At 39.5% G+C, this 20,553-nt stretch overlaps 2 protein-coding genes across 2 annotated transcripts in view; both read right to left on the bottom strand.

The window, feature by feature from the left end:
• The window catches only part of LOC139458628 (uncharacterized), a 43,729-nt gene extending 34,059 nt beyond the window's left edge, over positions 1 to 9,670 (bottom strand). The window contains exon 1 of the mRNA XM_071240051.1: positions 9,586 to 9,670. Within this exon, the coding sequence (XP_071096152.1) occupies positions 9,586 to 9,670 (85 nt within the window). The remainder of the gene's footprint in view (positions 1 to 9,585) is intronic.
• Positions 9,671 to 13,425: 3,755 nt separating this feature from the next.
• LOC139458627 (mucin-2-like) lies at positions 13,426 to 20,227 on the bottom strand. The gene is made up of 4 exons (XM_071240050.1): positions 20,107 to 20,227; positions 15,614 to 19,615; positions 15,106 to 15,190; positions 13,426 to 14,137 (listed from the first exon to the last, which is right to left on the bottom strand). Exons 1-4 carry the CDS (start codon positions 20,225 to 20,227, stop codon positions 13,996 to 13,998), a joined length of 4,350 nt encoding a protein of 1,449 aa, XP_071096151.1. The 3' UTR covers positions 13,426 to 13,995.
• Positions 20,228 to 20,553: the final 326 nt, after the last annotated feature.

Here is a 20,553-nt window from a genome sequence, read left to right as displayed (position 1 = left end):
AGAAGTAGTATTGTATATCTCCTAAGAGAGGTTTACATTGTAGTTATCATTATTTGTGGATAATTCAAAAAGCAACATAGAAAATATATATGCTACCATGACGAAAGAATACAGAGTATACATAACTCGCAATTCTCCAAAAGAGATTTCAAATCACAATAACATATCCGATATAAAGAGAGGTGGTAATGATTTAATCTCTACATTGTGCCCTTGTTCGTGAGCCCTTGTTCTATTCAGCAAACAGCCCAAAACCGAAACTCCACAACATATCCGATTACACTGATTCAGGCTGTCCCAGTTCTCCATGCGATACTGACGCCCGTTCGTCTCCCAGACCATAGAGAATAAATTTAAAAGGAATCCAGCCCAAGTCTAGAACGATTTGGCAAGCCTAGATTGACTCAATTCTATCAATGAAAGTAAGCATTAATAAAAAAATATTTTTCTTGTCTGCTTATATTTTGTAGAGACATATTTTAACTAGGAAAATTGTACTGACACCGGCGCTGTCCCTATTGAAGCTATTTATAAGAATTTCGAATTGTCGTCCATTTTTCGATGTCAATACATCGATGACAAGTGAGGATATCATAAAGTAATCGTTGATGCCGCGCTACACTATAATATATATTATTATCAAGTTGACTGGTGTGTACATTACTACAGTGAACATGTACATGATCATGTCCTAATAATTAAATGCTGTAATGTAAAATACTAATATATTATTGTGTGATGAATTTAACTGGATCAGTGGTAACATGTGATATTAATATTCCATCAATTTCTCTCCTGGTTGGTCCATCCATGTCTACAAAATGAACATAATACAATTAAAATGGAGCCTAGAACAATTCTTAATTTCAGGCTAGGGCTGTGGAAATCTAGACTTTCCCAATCATGAAAGACTTGAGTTGGTCTCATGTTTTACAGTATTCTCTTGGGTCAACGCCACAGCTCATACCATACACTAACAAGACCAGATTGCCCTCCGCCAGAGCTCCTGGATTTTGGTTATATCACCTAACATGGCCAACTCTGCTCTTAAGTAAACAAGAACCTAATCAGCGAGGGGTCCTTTATCATCCCTATGTGACTGCTCATAAAAATCTGATATCTCTTCCCAAAGACCTGGTTAATAATATATTTTCTGCTGAATATTCGAAACAGAGTGAGTGAGTTGGTACTGCATATGTTTACGGTTCTATTTTAAATGACTGCAGCGCTCCAATATGAAAACAAATTGTTTTAACGCCGCTCTCAGCAGTATTCCAGTGATATATGACGGCGGTCTGTTGTATATGAAATACATGCAAATTGAATCTTGAATCTTGAAAGTTGTAACATTTCCGCTAATAAGTATCACATGCAGTATACAGTATATCAACTGCAATATACTGTATACAACATTCAGTATACAGTGTGTCGGGAGCTCTGCGCTGGGCTGGAGCACACATTTCCTACCCCCCTCCCTTCGGGAAACACCTCATGAGGGTTGCAACGAGGTCACAGGTCAGGCGTGCACTCGTCAGTTGTCTAATGCGGTCAAGAGTAAGATCTTCCGGAAGACCACTGCACTAGAGGTATGTGGATTGTTGATGAGGTACTACGTGTTTGGAACTGGGAGTCGAACACTAAGCACTTTTAGAGAAGAGCTCACAATAAAACGTTATGGACTCGCGGACGGACTTGTGTTTTCATTTCAAGACTTACATGTATCAGGTTGAACTTCTACGACAGATGTAACATAACTAAACTGTAGGCCTTTTATACACATTTGTGATGGGGCGACAATGCGACAACGAGACATATTTTGACCTTGAAAATGTCGCGTTACTGACTGACTGATATAGGACATTTAACGTGCGCTTTCCGACTGTAGCGTATTTCGCACACGGGCCTGGCCGGACCATTTATTGTATTCCGAAAAGGGTGAAGGTGGTCGCGTTACGGCATCGTCGCCCTTTTGTAAAATAAAGAAAAGGATTATTCAAAGAGCGACAATACAAACACGCGACAATGCGACAAATGGCCAATTGTCGCGCTTTTGTTAATTTTGACACGTTTTGCTTGTATTTGTAAGGGCGTCAGTGCGACAACGCGACAATGACCCTTCCATAGTGATCCGTGCAAATAAAACTGAGTTATGAAATAGAAGTCTGACATGCCAATTAAAAGATAAAGTGTTGCAGCTTCTGATTTCATAGATCTTTAAGAAGGATTATCAATAATGGGATGGGTGATGAGTTCAGCTGCATGCCGAGTCTATACGTTGTGATTAACAAATAATGCTCCGAGTCAATACATTTTGTAAAAATGTATAATGACATGTATTACGTGAATGAACATATTGTTTATACTCGTCCATGTTTTTGACGGACAATATAATTAACATGCTCGGTAAAAGTGAGGACGGGCATCATTGTGTGTTTCCGTGCTTTGTTCAGGTGAACAATTGACTTGTCCTTGCATGTGTTTGTGACGGATGCCCCTTGTGTGGCAGGATACGCTCACCTTTTCCCGAACACCCGTTGGATGGCCTGAACCAATTCGGATTTTAATCCCACATCAGTCTGATACACCGTGATATAACTGAAATACTGAAACACTGTACAGTTGAAAATGGTGTTTAATGCGATTACCGTAGTGTGTTACTGCAACTGTTCAAATGTTGTGCAGTGCTGTTATGTAATATGTAAAAGAAAGCATTATTCAATTATCCAATTGATTTGAATAGAATATACTTGCGTCAGTGTATTTTAGTAACACCCCAAACCGTAATTTAAACACATATAATAACAGCTCATATACACGCATGGTGCCTTGACTTACTGCTAGCTTTAATAGCCCATCCCGGAATAAAATAGTCCCCCCCAGCACCCACCCCCACCCCCACCACCCCCACCCCAGGAACAGATGTTTTAGTATGTTTACAAGAAATATATTCCAAACAATATCCTCATTAGATGAGAAGAACTTTTTAAGAATTACCTCAGTAAGTCAATTACAATGACAGAGCGTCGTAATACATTTACATCAAGTACAATACGTGAAAATGGCCGACACGATAAATGTGACGGGAGATATTTCCGAAGTTGTTAATCAACCTGTGGCTATTTCAAGCTTTTGTCATCACTGATCAATTGGCCGATCGTTGAAAGGTGATTGTAAAGATGTGTCAAATAGATACTAAAGTAAATTCATAGATTGCTGTAGATTGTCAATACGATAGTTTGGATGTTTTTTTCGTTTTTTTTTCTCTGGGGTGTGTTGTAGCGAGGGTATCCTTACATGCAACCACGCTTCTGTATGAATTCGTACCAGAGAATTCCCAGGGTTTTTCCCAGGAATGTGGAAGTAGTCATGATCAAGATAGACACAATTTTATGGATAACAACTTCTTTGATACTGTATTAAAGTATTAATTATATAAAGAAGTTGTTATCCATAAAATTGTGTCTATGTTGTCATACTACCAAACAATTTAGTCATGATCAGTGTTTACGCCATTTCAAGAATACAGTCACGCGAAGAACGTCATGTGACCGACCTCTCGTCCTAGCCGTATATCTTCACATTAAAAAATTAGTTATTATTATAACCAAATGAAACACAACCCATTATCCGATAGGGGTAACTGTTCATAGCCGAGGGATATGTTACCACAATAAACTTGGTAACATTTTTTCGTTTGACTTCTTGGCGCGTGCCTGAATTCCATTAACATGTTACATATCCTAAAACTGACATATCAGCAAATCTCGCTGCACTACGCGCGACAGATACTAGAGTAAGGCATGCCAGAAATACGAAACCTAAAGCTTTCGAAAGGAAGCCTTAGGAATCACGTGCGTCGGGGGACCAGCGCCATCTGATTGGCCGTTAACAGTTGTACAAGGCGGAGCAAAAAGCATCGTTTTTCCGTCCATTTTTCGCTTGAAAAACTCGACCCTTTTCTGGACACTTTCTAGACGCTCTCCAAATAATCAATTTTAATGAATTTTTAGTCATTTTTCCGTCCAATACGGACAAAAACGACGTTTACGTGTTTGCAGTGTTATGCACGGTTTGCAGCATGTCTGCTCATCACGCTATGAAGCATGCTTGTTCAAGGCCATGTTCTCGCTTACATTTTTTGGATTTCTCTGGGTAAGTGAGGTCACACCGTCAGGATCAAAACATGAGAGCAGATAACTGTTTGGTGATGTCACAGTCCTAGATGACGATATCACTCTAAAAATACGATTTTCTTAAACTGATCAGACTGGTCATGGCCCAACTCTGCAAATAGCCAAACTTAGCACTCCGTCGTGCGCTGTTTACAATTTGAGGTCATACATGTCAACTCGACCGAAGCCATCACCTCCTCAGCTGTTTCTTCACTACAGTACTAGCCCAGTGACTCAATTTGGCTTAATTCAGTATCTCGTCATCAAATTCTTTAAATGTTTACAGAAATTTGGATAGTCGGCTGATCGATTGTGTACTGGGATCACAGAAAGGCAGTTGGAAGACCAATAGGTTTACATCTGTTTTTGGAAAAACCTGGAGGAGGGATAACTTGGCTTGGGAAAAGGGGGATGAAGTGGCAGCAAATAATTCCATATCTCAGACGAAAGATCCAGAGGTCACCCCCCCCCCCCCCCCCCCAAAAAAAAACACTTGTTATACAGTTGGGGTCCAATGACCTTGTCGATAGAAGTGGTAAACAGTTATGCTCTGTTATAGAAGCGGATATTCAAGCTATCACTAAGCTTATGCCCCAAACCAAGTTAATGTGGCCAGAGATGCTTCCTACACTACACTGGCGTGGGGCCAAGAATAATGCTGCTATTGAGCATAAGTGCAAAAGGGTCAATCGGTTTGCCGCTGTGGCTGTTTGTAGCCGAGCGGGTACTATGGTTAAACATGACATAACAAGTCAAATATCTGGCATGTACCGTGACCCGGTGTATGATAGGATCCACCTTTCTGATTTGGGTAATGAACTTAATTTTACAATTTTGCAAGACAGCATTGAAAATGCTTTGAATACCATTCATATGTTGGCTTTCTAGCTTATTAATCCGAAAACCTGGTGGCTTGCTGGTACATGTGGTGGGGCATTCTTGTATAGACAAGAAGTGGTGGCGGGGAGACTGGGGTCAAAATGCTTTAGCTTGTTGTTATTGCATTGAGTTTGCTTCGCTAGAGTAATAGCAGGGTATGTGATACCCTACCTGTTAACTACTCTCAGTATCACCAGACAGTGTGACACTCCTACTGGTAATACTTTGATTTGTATGTGCGTACACTGCTTGTGTACTAGGTTTTTGCTGCGGTGCTTAAGGAGGCCCTATCGATGTGAATGTTGATATCATCGTAGGTGTGTGCTTCCTTTGCTTTGCTTGGGTTGCCCAGGTACCTTCGGGAAGGCACCCACTATAGGTTTTGGGTCCCTAGGCTCCCAGCTACTGTCCAATTTGAAATAAACTCTGCCCATTTATTTCCACCAAACTGTTGTTTTTGTTTACTTTCTGATGGTTAGCATAATAACCCTGCAATCTAAACGTAAAAGAATTCAGTGTGAAACCAACAAACAGCAAAGAAATGGTATAAATTAACTAGGTGTCTTATAAATGGAAATTATTGCAAAGTATTGCAATGGTATTTTACAATAGTGTGGCAGTATAAAATTCAATGGCAGTTCAATTACAATGGAAGCATGAGGTGAGGTAAGGTAAAATGGGGTTTAACGTCGCGTCCAAGATTATTGCACTTATATAGCGACGTAATGGAAGCATAATAGTGACAATAATATTCACCTAGCAATAACAATGGTCAAGCTTCCAAAGTGAGGCCTAGGCTGGATATCCAGGGTAAAAAAGTCATCCTTACACAACTGCTGGTCGTGATGTAATGTGAAATGCTTGAGGCACCAGCTTGCCGCTTTGTATATAGTCCAAATATGTTCTAGAAGGTACTATACAGTGCTGGACAAGTCTAGCTGTTCCAGAAGATTCTATATTACACTTGACTCCAAAGGGCATCCAAATAGAGTAACTTCCACACCACTGCTATAGCTAGAAAGTACTGCATTCCTAACAACTACTTGTTGTCAAAACAATATGTTATCAACTTCCACTGAATCTCTACAGAAACAATGAAATACAATTACAACAGATTCAACACTTAATGACACTGCCCCATAACACTCTCCCCTTTCAGGGAAAGAAGGTTTGAACATAGCGATAACTTTCTTTGCTAAATAAAGTGCAAAAACATTGGACATGATAATTATGATATTTTACAAAAATGCAAAATCATGTTTGCAGTCAAAACTGATCACATTCTTCCAACTGCACCAGCAATAATGTTGTCTTTGCCTTTAAAATCCTTAATGTCTAATGAAGACCCTGCAAAGACACGCTCAAGTGCATCAGGTGATTTACTATCAGTTTGAAATCTTTTTCAAAATCCTTCTCAGTTTCAAGACAGTAAGTCCTTGTTATATTCTTAAGAGTCTCTCAGAAGCTTTGTGAAATTCAGTATTATATGATCTAGACTTAACCTGAATTTGGCTTACTGCTGCTGGAAAATACATGACATGAAATTAAAGCCATGATTTGACTGAATAATCCTGGACAAACAAACCTCAGTGAAGACCTTTACCAAAGCCTTGAACAATAACCTAAGCCATAATTCTCCGTAAAGGAATAGCCTCTGGAAACCTTGTGGAAGCACACATGATAGTAAGCATGTAATTATTCTCCTCTGACCTAGGTTTAGGCAACGAACCAACACAATCAATAATGACAATTCTGAAACGTTCTTCAAAGGCCGGTATGAGTTTCAAAGGTGCGTTTGGGATTTTCGGATTAGGTTTGCCAACTTTTTTACATAAATGGCATGTTCAACCACATCATGCCGCAAATTAGGTCAAAACAAATGGGATAAAATTTTGTTTACATCCCAATGACCTGTCAAACGAGTTTCATGTGTCTAACACAAAACATGGTTTTTTATATGAATTTGGATGAACAATTTGAGGAAAAGGTTTCCATTTATTATTAGCAGGAACATCTGGCGGATTTCATTTCCTCATCAAAACTCATTTTTTGAATGATAGCTAGCTGACACAAACCAATTACCAACAAAAGGTAACTACTCATCTCACTACTGGTCTACAAAAAGCTAACTCCTCTTTATCCGAACCTCGCAAGGCTGTGATCTGTTATTTACAAAAGCATTACGGGAAGAAGCCAGCTTTTTACCTTCGGAATTAATATACCCTGACTTACGACAATATCTACATGTAGGCTCAGGCGAAAATCTAAAAGTATTTTTAAAACGAACTGGAGTAGATTTATCAATAACTATACACAGTGACCCGGGCATGTTCTTGGACCATACAGAATCAACCTGGTGCAAGTTCCAGGCCACAAGAGTAACGCCGCATCAGCAATCTTTCATCTATTCGCGTCGAGAAAATGTATAATCTGACCATATGTGAAGTCACAAGACTAAAAGCGCGTGGCTGTATGTCATGAATATTTGGCAAATGTAAAATGATTCACAGAAACATTAACTTTACTTTACGCCCATCACATATGGACATTAACAATATTTACAATAGATGAAGTTATGTTCTTTGTAAATACGTCACATGTACTTAACGCTGAATGACATCTGAAGTTGAGAGGTATGAGGAGTACTTTACTTTTGCCCTGATGTATAATCGTGGAGTCAGTCTACTGATAATATTAAATGTAGTCAACCGATGCGAATATTAATCACACTTTGCAAAATCCAACATATAATAAACGCAGTTTGCTGTTGATAAAACATTCACATCAACAGGAACACTTATGTGAAATGTAATACAATGAAGTCATGAAATAACATGTACATTCTGTAACTTATAAAATGTAAATGTTGATTATCCGCCGAAGAAGAATCCATTGGGCGTAGAGGACAATATACAAAATTATAATAATGGACCACTAGAAATAAGTGATGATCCCTGGAATTCGCGAAAGGGGTGAGTATGACCTGCTCGATCGGGAGCACCTGTCATTCACACAATTTTCATAAAAATAGTAAGTATTTATTGCCTGACGCCGAAAAACAGTTCTCTTGCCATGCGACGGGGTAGAATAGGTCCTCAGCAACCCATGCTTGTTGTAAAAAGCGACTTTGCTTGTCATAAGAGGCAACTAATGGGATCGGGTGGTCAGGCCCGCTGACTTGGTTGATGCATGTCATCGATCCCATTTACGTGGATCGATGTCCATGCTATTAATCACTGGATTGTCTGGTCCAGACTCGAATATTTTGCAGACCGCCATCATACAGCTGGAATATTGCTGAGTGCGGCATTAAACAACAAACTAACCAACCATGCGACGGTGGCCTGTAAACAAACGAGACACTTCATCATGACATTGTATTCAACAAGGACAAAGTGTAGGTAGCTGATAACCATGATGTCTGCTGGTATGTAGAAGCTAATATGTCAATTTCATGCACGTACATACAAATATGATTAAAAATTAAAGTTTGCTCAAACCCCATGTGAAGTGTAATGAGGTATAGTTTTGCCCTCATATTTAAAAGTTAAAGTACGTAGAAGCTTACGTACGAGTTCTTTGACGTAATATCAGTTCAAGGCAAAACACACCTTATCACACTGGTTTTGTCTAATCCAGCCTCGATTACAGGCAACTGTCATTTTGCCATCTGTGGTGTTAACAAATCCATATCTATACTTGTTGACACCCTGGCTGGCACTCGGCATTAAGGGGATAAAACATGGACTGGTTGGCTCGGAGTTTGAGTGAGTTATCCATGTTAAACTGTGGCATGGTATTTCCGTAGGCTAGCACTGGAACAAACCACCACATGCACACGCGTGCATGTGCGTTGCTATACACTCTGAGTGTAATAATCTTGAACTCGACGTTAAACCCATTCTACCTCATATCACTGAAACACTGACATAATAAATAAATCAGATAAAACCAAAATACCTGACCGTGAGATTCTATGAGAGCTTGTTATCAAGCAAGTGTTTCATCTGACTAAATGCTTGATAACCTTGTTAGAACCTACACCAAAACGTCGCTCCTAATTGTATTAAAGAAGTCGTTCATCCATATATCTTATCCTTACTTAATGACCATGAGAGATTGTATGAATGATATTTGGGGTGTGTATTGAAACCGCGAAATACCAAATGGATGCAATGGACATATCTGACAGTGAAAGACCATATAAATGACATCTGGGTGACGAGTAACTTACGAGTGACGGGTGCCACAAGTGGGACAGGATACGCTGACTTTAAACACATGTTTCTGATAAAGTCTGATATCGTACAATGCAATTTGCCTTCCGTTGAAATTTCTTATGTTTTATGGAACGTTTTGTGCGGCGTTTATTTGCCATCAAATTGAGATAATTCACAAAAAGTATATCTTAATGGGCATCAGTAAACCCTTCTTTACACATTAGCTTAAACGCAAAAACTATATCCCAATATATTGGCATGCCATAGGTTACTAAACGTAAACGACATGTTTCATAATATATGTTTGTACTCACTGTCTTGGCACAATCCAAACTGGCTTAACGTTAGCAGAATAAGAATCTTCATTTTCTCAAAATCCTTTTTCGGGTCAGACTGCATTTCAACATTTAACCAGGATGTATTCTTGAAATCGGTTAGCAAATTTCCTCCACTGAGCGACAGCGTAGTGTTTACTTTGTACTCTTCTCATGATCAGTCATGACTTGAAATTTATATCCTTGCTGAGATTGAAATGTATACAAAAGGAGTGTCTTTGATATTGCCCTTGCGACTATGTTTGTTTGATAGCGTCACAATATGAATATGTCACGTGCTTGTGTCATCCAATACTGGCTCCTAAAGTGATGTGCACAGAAGGGACACAGATGTAAAATTTATATCCTGGTTTAGATTGAAATGAATACAAAGAGAGCATTAGTTAACATTGCCATTGCGACTATGGAGTATTGTACTTAATGATTGTTTGGTAGCGTCACAATGAAAATATGTGTAAAATTCTTGTGTTACCCAAAACTGGACCCCACAGTGATATGCATAGAAGGATACATTTGCATGTTTGCTGTTGGCTATTGTTTTAAAGTTTTAAGTTGGCAAAGTGAATATTTCATTAGGTATGAAATTATATTATCAACTATTTGTTTGCCATTTATAATGAACGTCTCATGCATCTCGTACGAGTCATTCAAAAACTCACAGAGTATAAACCCTGGTTAATGACAGTAACGATAAGTTCATGACACGTCAAATAATGATCTTGACCAATAGAGGATTGGGATCGTAAGACTTTTACCGTCTCGTACGTATCGGAAATCCCGCGGCAAGGACAGTAATGACATCTCTAGTGTATATGCCATGCACAACGTGTACAACTGATCACGTGGTTTATTCTTTACGAACCGCTCACTTGTTACTTTCCTCACTGAACTCACTCAGAAAACACTTCCTCTTTTCTGCATAAGGAAAAGGTCTCACTCTCTCAGGAAACGCATTCTCCTTTTTGGCTGGGCGGTGGTGCATGTAGGTCACACAAAAGGTAACCGTCATCCTGTAACTCGTAACGAAGCTAGCTCATCCATGCTTCTATTTAGTAATATAATGAGACTTTTCAAGGATGTCTCCTGGTGTGATTGTGTAAATAGAAGCGACAAAACCCATTTTTTTCATTTTTAAGGCCATGTAACATGTGAAGGGCGGTCGGGTAGCCTAGTGGTTAAAGCGTTCGCTCGTCACACCGAAGACCCGGGTTAGATTCCTGACATGGGTACAATGTGTGATGCCCATTTCTGGTGTCCCCCTCCGTAATATTACTGGAATATTGCTAAAAGCGGCCACTCGGTCACCCACTCTTATAGTGGGCGTATAAATTGACCATGCATTAGATGAAGTTCTTAGATTTGTTAATATTTTGTGTATTTAGTCCAAACATGCTACATCCAAGTTAACTACGGATATACTTTGCAATGCATTCTGTATTTCAAGCCAATCGGTTTCTTTATCCTGCAATATGTATGTGCCATCGGCACTGCTTTACTTTTTGATACCATTCCAGTTACTGACCATGAATGCCATATGCTACTCCTACTCATCCCACTCGGACGCTGTAGACATTAATCAGTCGCACTAGGTATCATTTACAAAAATGACTACCGTAAATCTTCCATATTTGGAGACGTTTGATGGGAAGCAGATCGTGACTGTCGGGTGACTTTCAGCCATATGACGACGGGAACACGTTGATTTAAACAGGTGAGTCATGAATATAAAGTTATATTTAAAAGCAAATTTGAAAAACTTATTTTGGCATACCAATAGTATGTACAACTGTTGAAATCACGGGCTTCGTTGGCCCATTTTTGAAATTTGCAAACACATAGTTGTAGTTGTCTTTCTCTGCATATCCTTACCACGGCATGAAATGCTGAAATCATCCACAAAAGGTGTCCCATAACACAAGCGTTTAATACTTTAGTGAGACTATGAAGTTTGATGCTAAAAAGTTTGACAGATCGGATGCTGCCTTGAGCGACGCACTCATCTTGATCGAAATAATCACACAGGGCAGAGCCCACTCGTATCTGAAATGGTCTCTGGGTCGAAAAAGATGGATACAGCATTTTGTTTGTTGATAATGTTTTTTTTATAAATGATTCTAAACGCACCAAATAATAAATGGTACTTCTGTTTTTTTAACCCACACTGGATGTTACTCAGGAGATTATTGGTCTCCAACTACCAGACTAATCGATTGTTGACCATGTGCTCCATGGTTTTACAATCACTGCTAGTTAATAATATGTAACGGTAATTGGGTGGATCAGTGTGATCCCAGGTATGCTTGGGTATTGGAATGATAATGGCATTATGCCACAAAGGCGGAAAATTTCCAGTTGTCCATATTTCATCAAATATGTTAAGTAGTGTTTCAAAATTTGAATCGGGCAAGTGTTTCAGGAGCTGATAATGAATGTTGTCGGTTCCTGCTGCAAACCTCCTTGTTTCAACTCCAGGATCCGCCACTGTACTCTGAGCTAGACAGGATATTGCTGAAGAGCAGATTCTCCTTATGCGAGCCAGCTTGGTTTATCGCCGCTTCACACATTGTAAACACATGTTCATGATATATTCGAAATCAAGCAAAGGACTATGTTTTTTTGCAGCGATTTCTTGAATATCGAAAGGGTTTTGTCACTTTTGTTTAAGAACCGCCATATTGCACTTCTCTTTCCACATTCGGTAGCCGTTGATTACATATTTACTCATTGTCAAGCCAAATCTTATTGCATACAATTACTTAATCTTTTTCCCTCCATGTCCGCTCTGCACTTGAAGTGACTGAGTGAGCAAGTTTTTCGCTGCTTTGAACATCATTTCAGTTTCATTACAGAGACGTTGAGAAAACCCCAAAGTATATAACCCAGGTGCATGTGCCAATTTAGGCCTATAGTATTACCGCCTCCGTGGTCTAGTGGTAGAGTGTCCGCCCGGAGAGCGGAAGGTCCGGGATTCGATCCCCGGCCGCGTCATACCAAAAGACGTTAAAAGATGGTACTTGTTGTTACCCTGTCTGGCGCTCGGCATTAAGGGATTAAAACAAGGACTGGTCGGCTCGGAGTCAGTATACGGAGTCAGTATACTGAGTGGGGTAGTCATGTTAAAACTGCGGCATGGTATCTCAGTGAGCTAGCACTATAAATCAGCATCAGTCCGGACTAGTACATGCAGACACACACACACACACACACACACACACACACACACACACACACACACACACACACACACATACACACGCGCGCGCGTGCGCGCGTCGCTATATAAGTGCAATAATCTTATTAAACCCAAATTCACCTCACCTCACCTCCAGTATTTTGAACACAAACATAATAAACATTACCCTTGTGATTAAATTAATGTGAACAATATTTGATTTTTTTAAACTTAGCGAATTTCACTGTCCACAGAGACACTAACATGTTAGTAGACGTTACTAACCAGTTCGTAAATATTTGCAAATTGGTTAGTAAGTTGCCTATGTGGATAAGTAGTTTACTAATAAGTTGGTAGAGATTACGGCCCATCTTTCACAGAACTACTCTTTTACAATTTGCAAAAAACAAGTAAAAGACAATGAATATACATGTATTAGATAACATATAACGATTTTCAGCCGCATTTTAAGTTTATTTACACAATAGTACAAAAAATTAATGGAAAGGTAAATAAAATATACATATGTTTATTTACACTTGCAAACCTCCCTTCATGATTGAGTACATGCCATAAAGTTCTCAAATTTTGTAAGTCATGAAGAAAGTACATCAAGAACGTTACAAAAGCGATATACACCTAACACTCTGACTCATAGAAACTGGTTTCGTTTATATGTTGTAGTAAATCGGTTTGTGAACTGTGCGATATGAACAGTAAAGAGGTCAACGAGAAATATATCTGACCACATATTGTCAATATAGAACGTCAACGCAAGAGAATAATAAGTCTATGAATGGATCTCTGAAAATCAATGATGATACCAGGAATGTAAAAAGGTATATGTAAGTATGACACGCTGATTGGCCTGTGGTAATAAGTGAGCTGTAACGATTATGAATGAAAATGGTCAAATATTTCATGTCATTTTGACTGAATAACATACACTTTTAAATAAATAAACCAACATCTAATCAGATCAACAGACTAATTGATATGGGAGGAACAGTGGTGAAAAATACATATGATTGGTAATATCGCACATCATTTCCAGAAATTGACAATAAATGTCAGGCGAACAAATAGGACCCGACTACTTTTTATTTCAATATTTGAAGGTGGGTAAGTCTGTAGACCAGTTTCAAAAGTCAAGTCAATGTCGTTGCTTAAAACTATGATTGGGTATGAGTGGGATGAACTGTACTGGGTATTATTGCCTAGGTTAATCGACCAGCATTAAAACGTGTTGAGTATGAGGAGAACCCCCTTGAAGACACTCCTAGAGGCGGAGCCATGTAATCCAAGTCTCCGGTTCGTGTTGGCGGAGGTTTTCGTTCTGTCCCCATTCTGCAAATGCCTCTGAAATAAGGGACACACACATTAATCCAAATTATCACAGACTTAAGATAGCGGAAATTTGTCTGATTGTGTACTCTTTGACATTATTACAGTTTCTAGAAGGCTATCTGTTACAAGCGACAGAGGACTGTTCGAGATCTTTAACGAATTTTAATCTTCTTGTCAAGTGGGAATTGTATACCTATCTGAACACTGGACTGTTTCATGACCATCGACAGTGACAAGATCCTGAACATTCGTGTGAGCACACACATTCATTAAAGGGCCGCTCCCACGTATGTAACCCATCGTTTTGCCTTGTGCTTCAGTATAAGTTATTGATTATTCATTGATCTTAAGTGATTATTTACTGATTGCACAATTCAGCTCCGATACCGATTATGATATTAATCAGTTTGGAAATCACACCAGAACAATATTAATTGTTGGAATGAACTATTTGGCTGTAGTTTTGTTTGTGGAGTATTCACAAGTGCCTCTGACGTCTAAGGCTTACTAAACTGGTTCAATTGCTTTTTGACAGCAAGCGGAGGAGGTCATGGAGACATGTACTTCCAAAGTTTGTTTTGAGAAATAAAAAGGTAATAAACACTTCTGTTTATGTTAATTTTGTTGAAAGCAATAATGCTTCACAAACAAACTTCACACAGTGCCATGTGTAGTGCCATCCGATCGCAGTCAACTACCGTCTGTCTATTCGTGTTTGTGGACAACGCCCAGTACAAAGAGTTACATTTTTAGCACAACGAGTGGTTAAACTAGCAGGATTAAATATTAAGATGACTTCTCTTATAAATTTGATAGTCGAAGCCTGACATCGATTTGTGCAAGTGGTTCCTAGTTCTGTGCAAGCACACCCTGTCCCCGACATCTACAGGAACTACGGCATATGCCAACACAAGCACGAAGAAGCACATTTCCAACACATTTATGTAGATTAACTCTTGAAGTAAAATAACTGTACGCACCTTTTGACAAAGACGATGAGCGCAATGAGGATGACAATTATCCCGAGACCGAAAGCGGAGCTCGCCCCTATGATGATTATTTCATCTGGAAACAAACGAATACTTCATACAATTCACTACCTGATAATACTGATTATTTTTATTTTTAATTAATGTAAATGCAAAAATGAATGATTTCCTTGAAGGAAGTAGTACAAGTTTCTGTGAAAGTCAGAAAGACAGCGGTAATCACTGTTTCCAAGACTTTTCTGTCTCCATATTCTTTATTCTTAACATGTGTTTGTTTCCGTTTTATGATGAAGTCAGCAATATTTAAAACTGTCACTGTGATTAATCGACTCCAGGGCAGACAGATCGGCAACTGATGGGATGAACAAGGGTCCATACCTTAAGGGTACTTTAACATACAATCAAACAAGTCATCGACCACCCGATCCAATTGTGTCACGTTAATGACAAGCATGGTTTGTAGGGGTAATTTGTAACTCTTTGTAATTTGTGTACTCACCACTGAGAGCATTGACTGTCATGGTAGGAGGAGATGAGCCTAAAGTTGTGGATGTAGGTGCTGCCATGACTGTAGCTGTGCTGGACACTATTCTTGTCCTGGTAGCTTGTTTTGATGGAGGTGAAGAACTTTGTGTTGAGCTGGCTGTTGTAGGAATTGTTGATGTAGTTGTGGTAGTTGGCGTTGTAGTTGGCGTAGTTGTAGTTAATTGCATAGTAGGAGAAGTCGTTGGTTTAGTTGTAGTTGTTGGTGAACTAGTGGAAGTTGTTGTGATAGTAGTTGGTGTAGTTCTGGTAGTTGGTGAAGTTGTAGTGGAAGCTGGTATAGTTGTTATAGTTGTTGGTGTAGTAGTTGAGGTTGCTGGGTGAGTAGTTGTAGTTGATGGTGAAGTTGTTGGTGCAGTTGTAGTAGTTGTTGGTGTAACTGTGGTAGTTGTTGGGGAAGTAATGGTAGTTGTTTGTGTAGTTGTTGTTGCAGTTGTGGTAGTTGTTGGTGTAATTGTGGTAGTTTTTGGTGCAGTTGTGGTAGATGTTAGTGTAGTTGTGATAGTTGTTGGTGTAGATGTGGTAGTTGTTTGTCTAGTAGTGGTAGTTATTGGTGTAGTAGTGGTAGTTGTTGTTGCAGTTGTGGTAGTTGTTGGTGTAATTGTGGTAGTTTTTGATGCAGTTGTGGTAGATGTTAGTGTAGTTGTGATAGTTGTTGGTGTAGATGTGGTAGTTGTTTGTCTAGTAGTGGTAGTTATTGGTGTAGTAGTTGTAGTTGTTGTTGCAGCTGTGGTAGTCGTTGGGGGAGTAGTGGTAGTTGTTGTTGCAGTTGTGGTAGTTGTTGGTGTAATTGTGGTAGGTACTGAGGTAGTAGTGGTAGTTGGTAAAGTGGTAGTTGTTTGTGTAGTTGTGCTAGTTGTTGATGTAATTCTGGTAGTTGGTAAAGTTGTAGTTATTGGTGCAGTTGGGGTAGATGTTAGTGAAGTTATTGTAGTTGTTGGTACAGTAGTGGTTGTGACAGTTGTTGGTGTAGCTGTGGTAGTTGTTGGGGGAGTAGTGGTTGTGACAGTTGTTGGTGTAGTTGTGGTAGTTGATGGTGTAGCTGTGGTAGTTGTTTGTGTAGGTGTGGTAGATGTTAGTGTAGTTGTGATAGTTGTTGGTATAGCTGTGGTAGTTGTTTGTGTAGATGTGGTATTTGTTTGTGTAGTTGTGGTAGTTGTTGGTGTAGATGTGGTAGTTGTTTGTGTAGTTGTGGTAGTTGTTGGGGGGGTAGTGGTAGTTGTTGGGGGAGTAGTGGTAGTTGTTGGTGTAGTTGTTGCAGTTGTGGCAGTTGTTGGTATAATTGTGGTAGTTTTGGGTGACGTTGTGGTAGATGTTAGTGTAGTTGTGATAGTTGTTGGTGTAGATGTGGTAGTTGTTTGTTTAGTAGTGGTAGTTATTGGGGTAGTAGTGGTAGTTGTTGTTTCAGTTGTGGTAGTTGTTGGTGTAATTGTGGTGGTTTTTGATGCAGTTGTGGTAGTTGTTTGTGTAGGTGTGGTAGTTGTTTGTGTAGATGTGGTAGTTGTTGGGGGAGTAGTGGTAGTTGTTGTTAAAGTTGTGGTAGTTGTTGGTGTAATTGTGGTAGTTATTTGGGTAGTAGTGGTAGTTGGTAAAGTGGTAGTTGTTTGTGTAGTTGTGATAGTTGTTGGTGTAGATGTGGTAGTTGTTTGTGTAGTTGTGGTAGTTGTTGGGAGAGTTGTGGTAGTTGGTGGGGGAGTAGTGGTAGTTGTTGTTGAAGTTGTGGTAGTTGTTGGTGTAATTGTGGTAGTTATTGGGGTAGTAGAGGTAGTTGGTAAAGTGGTAGTTGTTTGTGTAGTTGTGATAGTTGTTGGTGTAGATGTGGTAGTTGTTTGTGTAGTTGTGGTAGTTGTTGGGGGAGTTGTGGTAGTTGGTGGGGGAGTAGTGGTAGTTGTTGGTGTAGTTGTTGCAGTTGTGGTAGTTGTTGGTGTAATTGTGGTAGTTATTGGGGTAGTAGAGGTAGTTGGTAAAGTGGTAGTTGTTTGTGTAGTTGTGCTAGTTGTTGATGTAATTGTGGTAGTTGGTAAAGTTGTAGTTATTGGTGCAGTTATGGTAGATGTTAGTGAAGTTATTGTAGTTGTTGGTACAGTAGTGGTTGTGACAGTTGTTGGTGTAGCTGTGGTAGTTGTTTTTGTAGGTGTGGTAGTTGTTGGTGTAATTGTGGTAGTTTTTGGTGCAGTTGTGGTAGATGTTAGTGTAGTTGTGATAGTTGTTGGTGTAGATGTGGTAGTTGTTTGTCTAGTAGTGGTAGTTATTGGTGTAGTAGTGTTAGTTGTTGTTGCAGTTGTGGTAGTTGTTGGTGTTATTGTGGTAGTTTTTGCTGTAGTTGTGGTAGTTGTTTGTGTAGGTGTGGTAGTTGTTGGGGGAGTAGTGGTAGTTGTTGTTGCAGCTGTAGTAGTTGTTGGGGGAGTAGTGGTAGTTGTTGTTGCAGTTGTGGTAGTTGTTGGTGTAATTGTGGTAGGTATTGAGGTAGTAGTGGTAGTTGGTAAAGTGGTAGTTGTTTGTGTAGTTGTGCTAGTTGTTGATGTAATTGTGGTAGTTGGTAAATTTGTAGTTATTGGTGCAGTTATGGTAGATGTTAGTGAAGTTATTGTAGTTGTTGGTACAGTAGTGGTTGTGACAGTTGTTGGTGTAGCTGTGGCAGTCGTTGTAGTAGTTGTTGATGTATTTGTGGTAGTTGTTGGTGCAGTAGTAGTTGTAGTAGTTGTGGTAGTTGTTGGTACAGTGGTAGTTGTTTGTGTAGTTGTGCTAGTTGATGGTGTAGCTGTGGTAGTTGTTTGTGTAGGTGTGGTAGATGTTAGTGTAGTTGTGATAGTTGTTGGTGTAGCTGTGGTAGTTGTTTGTGTAGATGTGGTAGTTGTTTGTGTAGTTGTGGTAGTTGTTGGTGTAGATGTGGTAGTTGTTTGTGTAGTTGTGGTAGTTGTTGGGGGAGTAGTGGTAGTTGTTGGGGGAGTAGTGGTAGTTGTTGGTGTAGTTGTTGTTGCAGTTTTGGTATTTGTTGGTGTAATTGTGGTAGTTATTGGGGTAGTAGTGGTAGTTGTTGGTGTAGTTGTTGTTACAGTTGTGGCAGTTGTTGGTGTAATTGTGGTAGTTTTGAGTGCAGTTGTGGTAGATGTTAGTGTAGTTGTGATAGTTGTTGGTGTAGATGTGGTAGTTGTTTGTTTAGTAGTGGTAGTTATTGGGGTAGTAGTGGTAGTTGTTGGTTCAGTTGTGGTAGTTGTTGGTGTAATTGTGGTGGTTTTTGATGCAGTTGTGGTAGTTGTTTTTGTAGGTGTGGTAGTTGTTTGTGTAGATGTGGTAGTTGTTGGGGGAGTAGTGGTAGTTGTTGTTAAAGTTGTGGTAGTTGTTGGTGTAATTGTGGTAGTTATTTGGGTAGTAGTGGTAGTTGGTAAAGTGGTAGTTGTTTGTGTAGTTGTGATAGTTGTTGGTGTAGATGTGGTAGTTGTTTGTGTAGTTGTGGTAGTTGTTGGGAGAGTTGTGGTAGTTGGTGGGGGAGTAGTGGTAGTTGTTGGTGTAGTTGTTGCAGTTGTGGTAGTTGTTGGTGTAATTGTGGTAGTTATTGGGGTAGTAGAGGTAGTTGGTAAAGTGGTAGTTGTTTGTGTAGTTGTGCTAGTTGTTGATGTAATTGTGGTAGTTGGTAAATTTGTAGTTATTGGTGCAGTTATGGTAGATGTTAGTGAAGTTATTGTAGTTGTTGGTACAGTAGTGGTTGTGACAGTTGTTGGTGTAGCTGTGGCAGTCGTTGTAGTAGTTGTTGATGTATTTGTGGTAGTTGTTGGTGCAGTAGTAGTTGTAGTAGTTGTGGTAGTTGTTGGTACAGTAGTAGTTGTTGTAGTTGTGGTAGATTGTGACGTAAAATTGCGACAAGTGTCACAACACCTTCCAATGTAGTCGGGACCGGAAGTGATACAGTTGCTATAGGCACATGGGCCAGTCGACGTGTTGTCGCCATAGGGACAGTCTGCAACATAATCAAGCAGCGTTTAAACGTTCAGATATTTGCTAATTGCTATATTGATGACAATATTGTCGAGCAAGTTCGTCTTTCGATTATCATAACCATCGTGTAAACCTTTCACTAGACCATGGTTAATGTGGAAGTAAATCCCAAGGCAATACAGATGGAACATGTTTAACCCTTTGGTGAATCCGATGATCAATGGTAGCACATGGTGGTAAGAGGCATAGATTCCATTCGTGGAAAGATTCACAGTAAATTTATGCAACTCTGCATAACTATTCTTGTCAACAATAAGACATATTTCATCACTGAGACCAGTTCTCACATGTTAAGTCATCACATAAATTATAGATACCAGGGTACCGTTTCACAAAGCAGTCGTAAATTTACACGCTCGTAGATTTTACGCCATATTTGCGCAATGTTTACGCCATAGTCTAAGACTGTTTCACAAAACTACACTAAAACTAGCGTTACCTCGGCCAACTTACACGCACGTAAAAAATACGATTGGAGCTCTTTCACTTTGTGAGGTAGGAAAATCCGCACTAAAGTTGTATACCGTGGCAGGTGCTCTGAGCAGACGACGAAGCGCAGTAAAATGGAGGACATTTGCGACAAGAAATCGAGGAAGAGAAACTTTTCGGCCACAGAACTCGAAATTCTTACAGAAGAAGTTGGCAGCAATTCAGATGTGTTGTTTTCATCGTTTTCTTCTTTTTCACAAAAAATCGGAAAAAGAAGATATGGGAGGATATTCTGACAAAGTGAGTGCATTTCACGGCATTGAACCCACATCTGTCATATGAAGGATGTGTTTTATTTGGAAGTGATAGACCTATGCCATTTAGAGTTATCGGGCTTGTTGTTATGCGGAAGGAAACACATAGCGATAAAAGGTGACTGTAGATCTACTTGAACTTGCAAGAGGCCTATCT

This window comes from Haliotis cracherodii, unplaced genomic scaffold (assembly GCF_022045235.1).
Source record: "Haliotis cracherodii isolate W230 unplaced genomic scaffold, xgHalCrac1.p SCAF_13, whole genome shotgun sequence".
Taxonomy (NCBI): Eukaryota; Metazoa; Mollusca; class Gastropoda; order Lepetellida; family Haliotidae; genus Haliotis; species Haliotis cracherodii.
This window is presented reverse-complemented; position numbering and strand designations above follow the sequence as displayed.